Below are 12,242 nucleotides of genomic sequence, written 5' to 3'. Positions count from 1 at the left end.
ACCCGTCAGCATCATGCTGTGCGATCATTTCAATTCCAGCTTGGGGCTGTCCCGGCCCACACACAACTTTAATGGAAGGTGCCAGGCAGCCCAACTCCATCCTGTTTACCATTCATCACCGAAAGAGCACTGTGAATTCCTCCACCTCCACATTTACAGTCACAGGGAATGTGTCACCTAGGGCCACTAACATCAAACACTGTTGTAAATTCTACACTAGAATAGCTCTGGGCTCCAGATTTCTTATGAGATTTTATTTTCTACTGACAGAGCCTTGGTGCAAAAAGTTTGAAAAGTAACCACCTTGAAGTGAGAGTGATGCTTTCCTCCTCTGCTGATGGGAGGGTTGGGGTCCATCTTTCTGGCAAGCTGGCAGTGTGCGGAGTGCTAACAAATAGGGTAACAATCTAAATGGTCAAATGCAGGGCCAGCATCATCAAAAAGTCTACAAATAATAAATGCTGGAGAGGGTGTGGAGAAAAGGGAACCCTCCTACACTGTTGGTGGGAACGTAAGCTGGTGCAGCCACTGTGGAAAACAGTATGGAGGTTCCCCTGAAAACTAAAAACAGAGTTGCCATAAACGTCCCTCGACAGATGAATGGATAAAGATGTGGTACATACATACAAGGGAATATTACTCAGCCATTAAAAATAATGAAATAATGCCATTTGCAGCAACATGGGTGGACCTAGAGATTATCATACTAAGTGAAGTAAATCAGACCAAGAAAGACAAATATCATGATTCCACTTACACGTGGAATCTAAAATATGACACAAATGAACCTGTCTATGAAATAGAAACAGAATCACGGACATAGTTAAGAGACTGGTGGTTGCCAAGGGGGAGGAGGTCGGGGTTAGCAGATGTAAGGTTTTATATATACAGAATGGATAAACAACAAGGTCCTACAACATAGCACAGGGAACTATATTCAATATCCTATGATAAACCATAATGGAAAAGAATATAAAAAAAGAATATATATATATATATATATATGTATGTGTAACTGAATCACTTTGCTGCAGAGCAGTAATTAACACATTGTAAATCAACTATCCTTCAATAAAAATTTTTTTAAAAATTAAAAAATAAAAAATGTAGGGCCAGGAGTAAGAGAATAATGGTATGCTCATACACTGGAATATGTCATAACTACTTAAATGGTGTTTACGAAGAATTTATAATAACATGGGAAGTCCTTTTGCTACCCTCTTAAATGAAAAACTAAGGACACAAAATTCTTTATTCTGTACAACTAAAATATTTAACTATACACAGACAAAAGGAAACATGCTTTGTCTTAACAGTGATTAAACCAGAGTGATGGCATTAGGAATGATTCCTATCCATTTATTTTTCTTTAGGGTAGAGGCACACCTGGGGCATGGCATTAGTAAAATGCAGAGGTCTTTAAAGCATAGGTTTTCAGCCAGGGACTTTTTTTTTTTTTGCGGTACGCGGGGCCTCTCCCGTTGCGGAGCACAGGCCCCAGATGTGCAGGCTCAGCGGCCATGGCCCACGGGCCCAGCCGCTCCGCGGCATGTGGGATCTTCCCGGACCGGGGCACGAACCCGCGTCCCCTGCATCGGCAGGCGGACTCTCAACCACTGCGCCACCAGGGAAGCCCAGCCAGGGACTCTTAACTGGGAACCATGGATACAATTCAGGTAAACTTGGCTGGGGGAAAAAAACAAACACACACACACACACACACACACATTTTTGTTTTCACTAACCTCTAACTGGAAATTTTTTTCTTCTGAATTTTTTTGTAGTAAAACAAACATAACATGGAATTTACCATTTTAACCGTTTGTAAGTATACAGTTTAGTGGCATTAAGTACATTCACGCTGGTGCGCAACAAGTCACCACCACCCAGCTCCAAAGTAAAATGTAACATTGCCTTTAATTATGGATGTAGTCAAAGAACCACAGTAATTTACCAGGACCTGTGACTTTGCCCCCAACCGAAATCAAAGCTCCTTTCATATCACATCATAGCTGTTGCAGGTATACCGAACTACTGTTCATGCCCCTCACAGATTTGAAATTAGGTAGTTATGAGAACTGCCACCAGATCTCCTTATTGAATGTCACTAGAGTTGTTATTTAAGTTACTAGATTACAGATTTGTTCTGTAATATTTTGCTAACCATATTTCAATACAAAGGTTTTCCTTTGTATGTAATACCATGCCTAAGCCCCACCCCACACAGCCCCCAGGGCCTTTTCCAGCCCTGTGGGTCCTGAGCATTGGCCCCGCCCACCACCCAAACTTTGCCCTTGCTTAGGCCCTGCCCTCCACAGCTAAGGCCTTCCCCCCACCCTGCCTTTTTTTTTTTCTTCTCCCACCTCCTCTTTTTTACTATTGTGGTACTGATTTACCTTCCAGCTGTTGATTCATCTATATTTTTATTTTTACAGTCTTTCTAACATATCTGTTAGCTTCCTAGTCTAATTTTATCTTTTACTTTGTCATTGTTCTTTTTTTGCTGCCCCACGCAGCTTGCGGGATCTTGATTCGCAAGCCTGGGGTCAGGCGGAAGCTCCTGTGGTGGGAGCTCTGAGTCCAATCCACTGGACTAACAGAGAACCTCAGACCCCAGGGAATATTCATCAGAGTGAGGCCTCACAGAATTCCTCATCTCAGCACCAACACCCAGCTCTACCCAATAGCCTACAAACTCCAGTGTGGAAAGCATCAGGCCAAACAACCAGTAAAACAGGAACACAATCCCACTCATAAAAAAAAAAATGAGACAGCAAAAAAATATGTCACAGATGAAGGAGAAAGGTAAAAACCTGCAATACCAAATAAATGAAGAGGAAATAGGCAATCTACCTGAAGAAGAATTCAGAGTAACGATAGTAAAGATGATCCAGAATCTCGGAAACAGAATGGAAGCACGGACTGAGAAAGCACAAGGAATGTTTAACAAAGGTCCAGAAGAACTAAAGAACAAACAAACAGAGATGGACAACACAATAACCAAAATGGAAAATACACTAGAAGGAATCAATAACAGAATAACAGAGGCAGAAGAACGAAAAAGTGAGCTGGAAGACAAAATGGTGGAAATAACTGCTGAGGAGCAGAATAAAGAAAAAAGAATGAAAAGAATTGAAGACAATCTCAGAGACCTCTGGGACAACACTAAACGCACCAACATTCTAATTATAGGGGGTCCCAGAAGAAGAAGAGAAACAGAAAGGGACCAGGAAATTTTTGAAGAGATAATAGTTGCAAACTTCCCTAACATGTTAGGGGAAGGAAATAGTCAATCAAGTCCAGGAAGTGCAGAGAATCCCATACAGAATAAATTCAAGGAGAAACACTACAAGACACATATTAATCAAACTATCAAAAATTAAATACAAAGAAAAAATATGAAAAGCAGCAAGGGAAGAGCAACAAATAACATACAAGGGAATCCCCATAAGGTTAACAGCTGATCTTTCAGCAGAAACTCTGCAAGCCAGAAGGGAGAGGCAGGACATATTTAAAGTGATGAAAGGGAAAAACCTACAACCAAGAATACTCTACCCAGCAAGGATCTTTCAGATTCGATGGAGAAGTCAAAAGCTTTTCAGACAAACAAAAGCTAAGAGAATTCAGCACCACCAAACCAGCTTTACAACAAATGCTAAAGAAACTTCTCTAAGCAGGAAACACAGGAGAAGAAAAAGACCCACAAAAACAAACCAAAAACAATTAAAAAATGGTAACAGGAACATACATATCGATAATAACTTTGAATGTAAATGGATTAAATGCCCCAACCAAAAGACACAGACTGGCTTAAAAGACCCATATATATACGCTGTCTACAAGAGACCCACTTCAGATCTAGGGACACATACAGACTGAAAGCAAAGGGATGGAAAAAGATATTCCATGCAAATGGAAATCAGAAGAAAGCTGGAGTAGCAATACTCGTATCAGATAAAATAGACTTTAACATAAAGACTGTTACAAGAGACAAAGAAGGACACGACATAATGATCAAGGGATCAATCCCAGAAGAAGATATAACAATTATAAATGTTTATGCATCCAACATAGGAGCACCTCAATACATAAGGCAAATGCTAACAACCATGAAAGGAGAAATTGACAGTAACAAAATAATAGTACGGGACTTTAACACCCCACTTACGCCAATGGACAGATCATCCAAACAGAAAATAAATAAGGAAACACAAGCTTTAAATGACACAACAGACAGATCTAATCGAAAATTATACAACATTCCACCAAAAGTGGCAGAATACACTTTCTTCTCAAGTGCACATGGAACATTTTCCAGGACAGATCACATCTTGGGTCACAAAGCAAGCCTCAGTAAATTTAAGAAAACTGAAATCGTATCAAGCATCTTTTCTGACCAAAATGCTATGAGATTGGAAATCAATTACAGGGAAAAAAAACTGTAAAAAACACAAATACAAGGAGGCTAAACAATACATTACTAAATAACCAAGAGATCACTGAAGAAATCAAACAGGAAATCAAAAAATACCTGGAGACAAATGACAATGAAAACACGACGATCCAAAACCTATGGGATGCAGCAAAAGCAGTTCTAAGAGGGAAGTTTACAGCTATACAAGCCTACCTCAAGAAACAAGAAAAATCTTAAATAAACAATCTAACGTTACACCTAAAGGAACTAGAGAAGAAGAATAAACAAAACCCAAAGTTAGTACAAGGAAAGAAATCATAAAGATCAGAGCAGAAATAAATGAAATGGAAACAAAGAAAACAGTAGCAAAGATCAACAAACCTAAAAGCTGGTTCTTTGAGAAGATAAATGAAATTGATAAACCATTAGCCAGACTCATGATGAAGAAGAGGGAGAGGACTCAAATGAATAAAATTAGAAATTAAAAAGGAGAAGTTACAACAGACACGGCAGAAATACAGAGCATCCTATGAGACTACTACAAGCAACTCTATGCCAATAAAATGGACAACCTGGAAGAAATGGACAAATTCTTAGAAAGGTATAACCTTCCAAGACTGAACCAGGAAGAAATAGAAAATAGGAACAGACCAATCACAAGAAAGAAATGGAAACTGTGATTAAAAATCTTCCAACAAACAAAAGTCCAGGATCACATGGCTTCACAGGTGAATTCTTTCAAACATTTAGAGAAAAGCTAACACCCATCCTTCTCAAACTCTTCCAAAAAATTTCAGAGGAAGGAACACTCCCAAACTCATTCTATGAGGCCACCATCACCCTGATACCAAAACCAGACAAAGATACTACAAAAAAAGAAAATTACAGACCAATATCACTCATGAATATAGATGCAAAAATCCTCAACAAAACACTAGCAAATAGAATCCAAAAACACAATAAAAGGCTCATACACCATGATCAAGTGGGATTTATCCCAGGGATGCAAGGATTCTTCAATGTATGCAAATCAATCAATGTGATACACCATATTAACAAATTGAAGAATAAAAACCATAACATCTCAATAGATGCAGAAAAAGCTTTTGACAAAATTCAACACCCTTTTATGATAAAAACTCTCCAGAAAATGGGCACAGAGGGAACCTACCTCAACAAAATAAAGGCCATATACAACAAACCCACAGCAAACATCATTCTCAATGGTGAAAAACTGAAAACATTTCCTCTAGGATCAGGAACAAGACAAGGATGTCCACTCTTGCCACTATTATTATTCAACACAATTTTGGAAGTCCTAGCCACAGCAGTCAGAGAAGAAAAATAAATAAAAGGGATACAATTTGGAAAAGAAGAAGTAAAACTGTCACTGTTTGCAGATGATATGATACTATACATACAGAATCCTAAAGATGCCACCAGAAAACTACTAGAGCTAATCAGTGAATTTGGTAAAGTTGCAGGATACAAAATTAACGCACAGAAATCTCTTGCATTCCTATACACTAATGATGAAAAACCTGAAAGAGAAATTAAGGAAACACTCCCATTTACCACTGCAACACAAAGAATAAAATACCTAGGAATAAACCTCCCTAGGGAGACAAAAGACCTGTATGCAGAAAACTCTAAGACACTGATGAAAGAAATTAAAGATGATATAAACAGATGGAGAGAGAGACCCTGTTCCTAGATTGGAAGAATCAATATTGTATGTTGACTATAGTAAAATGACTATACTACCCAAAGCAATCTACAGATTCAATGCAATCCCTATCAAATTACCAACGGCATTTTTTACAGAACTAGAACAAAAAATCTTAAAATTTGTACGGAGACACAAAAGACCCCGAATAGCCAAAGCAGTCTTGAGGGAAAAAAACACAGCTGGAGGAATCTGACTCTCTGACTTCAGACTATACTACAAAGCTACAGTAATCAAGACAATATGGTATTGGCACAACAACAAAAATATAGATCAATGGAACAGGATAGAAAGCCCAGAGATAAACCCACACACCTATGGTCAACTAATCTATGACAAATGAGGCAAGGATATACAATGGAGAAAAGACAGTTTCTTCAATAAGTGGTGCTGGGAAAACTGGACAGCTACATGTAAAAGAATGAAATTAGAACACTCCCTAACACCATACACAAAAATAAACTCAAAATGGATTAGAGACCTAAATGTAAGACTGGACACTATAAAACTCTTAGAGGAAAACATAGGAAGAACACTCTTTCACATAAATCACAGCAAGATCCTTTTTGACCCATCTCCTAGAGTAACAGAAATTAAAACAAATAAATGGGACATAATTAAACTTAAAAGCTTTTGCACATCAAATTAAAACATGAACAAGACAAAAAGACAACCCTCAAAATGGGAGAAAATATTTGCAAATGAAACAACAAAGGATTAATCTCTAAAATACACAAACAGCTCATGGAGCTCAATATCAAAAAAACAAACAATCCAGTTAAAAAATGGGCGGAAGACCTAAATAGACATTTCACCAAGGAAGACTTAGAGATGGCCAAGAGGCACATGAAAAGATGCTCATCATCACTAATTATTAGAGAAATTCAAATCAAAACTACAATGGGGTATCACCTCATGAAGGTCAGAATGGCCATTATCAAAAAAGCTAGAAACAATAAATGCTGGAGAGGCTGTGGAGAAAAGGAAACCCTCCTACACTGTCGGTGGGAATGTAAATTGATACAACCACTATGGAAAACAGTATCGAGGTTCCTTAGAAAACTAAAAATAGAACTACCAAACTACCCAGCAATCCCACTACTGGGCATATACCCTGAGAAAACCATAATTCAAAAAGAGTCATGTACCACAATGTTCATTGCAGCTCTATTTACAACAGCCAGGACATGGAACCAACCTAAATGTCCATCGACAGATGAATGGATAAAGAAGATGTGGCACATACATACAATGGAATATTACTCAACCATAAAAGGAAATGCAACTGAGTTATTTGTAGTGAGGTGGATGGACCTAGAGTCTGTCATACAGAGTGAAGTAAATGAGAAAAACAAATACTGTATGCTAACACATATATATGGAATCTAAAAAAAAAAAATGGTACTGATGAACCTAGTTGCAGGGCAGGAATAAAGAGGTAGACATAGAGAATGGACTTGATGACATGGGGTGGGAAAGCGAAGCTGGGGTGAAGTGAGAGTAACATCGACATATATACACTACCGAATATAAAATAGTTGGCTGGTGGGAAGCAGCAGCATAGCACAGGGAGATCAGCTCGGTGCTCTGTGGTGACCTAGAGGGGTGGGATAGGGAGGGTGGGAGGGAGGCTCAAGAGGGAGGGGATATGTGTATGCCTATGGCTGATTCGCTTTGCTGTGCAACAGAAACTAACACAGTGTTGTGAGGCAATTATACTCCGATAAAGATGTATTAAAAAATAAATAAAAGTAAAAAACATTTTTCTGAGAAGGAATGGATAAAACATTATTCTGAGAATGAACTGATGGTTTTCAGCAGACCTCCAAAGGGGTTCACAAGACCAGAAAAATTGAGAACTCCTCAGCAGATGTGTTTCTGACAGATGGAGTAATTAAAGTATTAGCTACCCTCAACATACAATAGTGGGTTTGCTGATGGGTATTTGAATTCCCCTGTTGGCGATGTGGCCTAGTATAAAATGACACCATGCCCACCTGCATCTTCCCAACATCCACTGTGCATTTAGCCCTTAGAATAATCCTGTTTGCGTGTGTCCCTTCGGAAAAACCATGTTTGACAGACCTCAAGAGACATTCTCAGATGAATAGGAACCTAACGGTGGGAAGAGTATGAGAATATCAGAGCAGAATTTAAGAAGAGGAACAAACCAGCCTCACTTTTCAAAAAGAATCCATTTCCCTAATATACTTCTTCCTTTATTCAAAAATATTTTTTGAAAGATAAGTTCAGCATCACTAATTAGGGAAATGCAAATCAAAACCACACTGAGATATCACCTCACACGTATTAGGAAGGCTATTATCAAAAAGACAAGAAATGACAGTGTTGGTGAGTGTGTGGAGAAAAGAGAACCTTCGTGCACTGTTGGTGGGAATGTAAATTGGTGCAGCCACTATAGAAAACAGTATGGAAGTTCCCCCCAAAATTAAAAGTATAACTACCATACGATCCAGCAATTTCACTTCTGGGTATTTATCCAAAGAAAACGAAAACACTAACTTGAAAAGCTGTATGCTCCCCCATGTTCATTGCAGCATCATTTACAATAATCAAGACATAGAAACAACCTAGGTGTCCACCAACAGATGAACGGATAAAGAAAATGTGGTGTAAATATACAACGGAATATTATTCAACTACAAAAAAGAATGAAATCTTGCTGTTTGCAACAACATGGATGGACCTTGAGGGCATTCTGCTGAGTGAAATAAGTCAGAGAGGGAAACACAAATACTGTATGATCTCATATGTGGAAACTAAAAACAAGCTCATAGATACAGAGAACAGACTGGTGGTTGCCAGATGTGGGGGTGGGGTGAGCAAAATGGATGAAGGAGGTCAAAAGGTACAAACTTTAAGTTACAAAATAAATGAGTCATGAGGATGGAATATACAACATGGTGACTATAGTTAATACTGTACTGCATATTTGAAAGTTGCTATGAGAGTAGATCTTAAAAGTTCTCATCACGAGAAAAATAATTATGTATGATGACAGAAGTTAACTAGACTCGTGATCATTTTGCAATATATACAAATACTGAATCATTGTGTTGTACACCTGAAAGTAATGTTATATGTCGATCATACCTCAATAAAAAGAAATCTGTTTTTGGAATCTGGGGCTGGGCACTGTATTCCTTGGGCGATAACCACCATTTGATGACCTTTCTATGCGAATAAGATTTTCTTTTCCGCCAAGTCTCACGTCTCCCATAATTTTCAAATAAAACTGCTCTCTAATGTGGAAAGATATCTGCCTCACCTACAATCACCTTCTCTGAGGGAAGCCCCCACTTACCTCCCACCAAGAGGTCCACAAAGTTGGGTCTCAGGGGTCTCTCTAAGAATTCAGATCCCTGGCAATGGCTGACTGGTCCAGGGTAGAGACCTGACCCAAGCCGAGCCGGTCGGATTCTCTCTCCTGGGAATTTGGGATGGGGCCCCAGTGTCTCTCCTTGGTGCTTTGACCTGTGGGCATGTAAACCCGGGGGTATCAGGTGGGTGAGCCTGGTGAAGTGCCCACAGAGGCTGACAGATAAACCCAGGATGGGACATGGGTGTGCAGAGAGGGGCACAGAGGTTTCACCTCAGGACCACCGGATCCATATTACAGAAACCCCCTTGGGACTGGGGCTGCTCCGGGGAGGACCCCAATTGCTAAGTTTAGAGTTGGTTCCCAAGGCACCCAACAGGGCGGCTCGTGATTGTCTCATGCCCTCTCTTCCCAAGTTTATCCTCAGGGTCCCACCAGTCCTTTCTGCTACAAAGCAGGAAACAGCCACCCAACTAGCCAGCGTACCTCAGGTCTGCCGATGCTTCTGCGGACCCACGCTCCAACCCCTTCCGACTGCTCGCGGCTGAGCAGTGAGAGGGTAACCTTTTTGGACCACGCCATGCCCAAGGCTAAAAAGAGAGCGTTCTGAGGCTGAGCTGTAGACGACAGAGGGCAAGAGGAGGAACAACAAAACAGAGAAATCATCAAGGAGGGACCACCCAAGGACTATAAAATAGAGGATACGAAATTCACACCTGCCCCAAGTATTAACAGCTACAACTTTTAAATTGCTTACTCTGCACAAGACCTGGGCTAGGTGCTTTAAAACAAGCATAATGATGGTGAACGCGTGGGAGTACTAACTAGGTTCCCAGCACCCTACTAATGATTTACAATGTTTAGCGGGTGTAGTCCTACGACCACCTTTGGCGAGGGTTAGTGGTAACAGCTCCGCTGGGCATTGACTAAGGACCTCGAACGCTCACTTTATCTGCTTTACATGATTGAAGTCCCTCGACCTCCCCCCCACCCCGCGCTGCCCCATGACGGAGGTGCTACCTTGAGCTGAGAGAGATCTGTGTGGCGACACAGGGAACACGGAGAAAAACCAACAGGTCTGGGACTCTCACCTGAACATGCCAAAGACCTTGACATTGAAAGGGATCTTTGAGGGTCATCAAATTCAAAGACCCATCTATCCCTGAAGCTCAGGGTCAACTTAAGTAGCAAGAAATCTTGGAGCTTTCATGTGAAGTAGAGCACAGGAAACTCATGGAGGAGGTACCCTTGACAGTGCTATCCATTTCGGCACCCATCCACAGCCCCAATCCAAAAGTGTTTCCTCTTTGTGGGTCGAAAGCCTGCTCAACGGCATCTCACAAAACAGGTATAATCAACCCCCTTTCCAGTTCAAATGCTTGCATACAATACCCGCAATCCCTAACGCTCTTCTGCAAACTGCGTATAATCCTTTCCTTCAAAGATTCCCACTCAAACCGAGAGAGATGCTTCAGCAAGAAGCATACTCTGGAGCCAAACAGCCTGGGTCTGCATCCCAAGTTCACCAACGTACCAGCTGTGTGACCTGAGGCCAACTGCTAAGCCTCTCTGTTCCTCAGTTTTTCCACCTGCGAAATAGGAGTAATAAGACGGCCTACCGCAAAGGAGTGTAGTCAGCGCTCTAAGAACGTGAGCTGCTGCTACTCAGAGCACTGTGCGGGGCAAAGACCTCCAGGCAGGCAAGCGAGGCTCACCCTAAATGTGCCCTCCCCGAGGCAGGCAATCAATAAATATTTACTGGGTGCTGGGCTGTGGGGCACCTAAAATGAGCTCAATCCTCCACGCCGTACATAACTGTCATCACCTACCTACACCCATCTTGAAAGTATTGGTATTTTACGCCCCGCCCCCTCAATTTGGACTATTTCTGGGTCTTTCCAGACTCCTACAATTAAATTCTATGCACGTGAATCATTGATGAGGTACTTACCAGATCAAAGTGGTCTGCAGAAAGAAAAGTTGTCTACCACTTGCACCCAATTGCAGAGGACTATTTAAGCATCTCTGGCCATCTCCCTAGGAGATTCCCCTGGGAGTCTGAGACGGGCCGGAGAGGGCGGGGTCCTGCTAACTGATAGCCGGCACCCGCCCGGCCCCGCCGGCGTTCTGTAGTCCCGCCCGGTGAGGGCGGCTGCTGCAGCCCGTGCGGCGGGGGAGGCGTGGGGAAGGTGGGCTCGGAGGGCGCCGCGCACCTGCCTCACGGTGACTCAGCACTTCGCTGCCGGCGGCCGCAGGGAGGCGGGAGGCGGGAGGCGGGAGGCGGGAGTGTGTGGGTCTCTGGGGCCCTGGGCGGGGTTGATACTCCTTGATTGACAGTTCGCCGCCGCGCGGATCCTCTCGCTCCGCCCCCCGCCGCTCCCCCGCCCCCGCCTGACCTCGACGCCCCTCCCGCCCCCTAGAGCTGCGCGCTGGGCCCTGGGAGCGGGGGTTTGACCTGGCAGGTGTTCTGTTCAGGGCGAAGGCCCCAGTGGACCTTCTAGGACACCTGTCTCTACCTGGAGTGCGCTGGTCACGCAATCCGAGGAGCTTGGCGGCACGGGTTTCAATCCTGCCTCCACCACTTCTAGCTGTGTGACCTTGGGCAGATGGCTCAGCCTCTTTGTGCCTCCGGTTCCTCCATTGTAAAATGGACAAGGTGATAATACCACCTGATGGGGTTGTGATGAGAATGAAATGAGCTGGGCAGGTGCTAAGCATTACACAACTGTTGGCTACATAAATAAGTTGCTTGCTGCTCTCTT

The 12,242-nt window shown here is 42.2% G+C and overlaps 1 protein-coding gene across 1 annotated transcript in view; it reads right to left on the bottom strand.

The window, feature by feature from the left end:
• PIR (pirin) overlaps positions 1 to 11,680 on the bottom strand; it is a 103,568-nt gene extending 91,888 nt beyond the window's left edge. The window contains 2 exon segments of the mRNA XM_060138157.1: positions 9,967 to 10,097; positions 11,432 to 11,680. Of these exon segments, the coding sequence (XP_059994140.1) occupies positions 9,967 to 10,062 (96 nt within the window). The 5' untranslated portion in view covers positions 10,063 to 10,097; positions 11,432 to 11,680.
• Between the last annotated feature and the right edge of the window lie 562 nt (positions 11,681 to 12,242).

The sequence above is a fragment of the Lagenorhynchus albirostris genome, chromosome X (assembly GCF_949774975.1).
Source record: "Lagenorhynchus albirostris chromosome X, mLagAlb1.1, whole genome shotgun sequence".
In the NCBI taxonomy this organism is placed as follows: domain Eukaryota; kingdom Metazoa; phylum Chordata; class Mammalia; order Artiodactyla; family Delphinidae; genus Lagenorhynchus; species Lagenorhynchus albirostris.
This window is presented reverse-complemented; position numbering and strand designations above follow the sequence as displayed.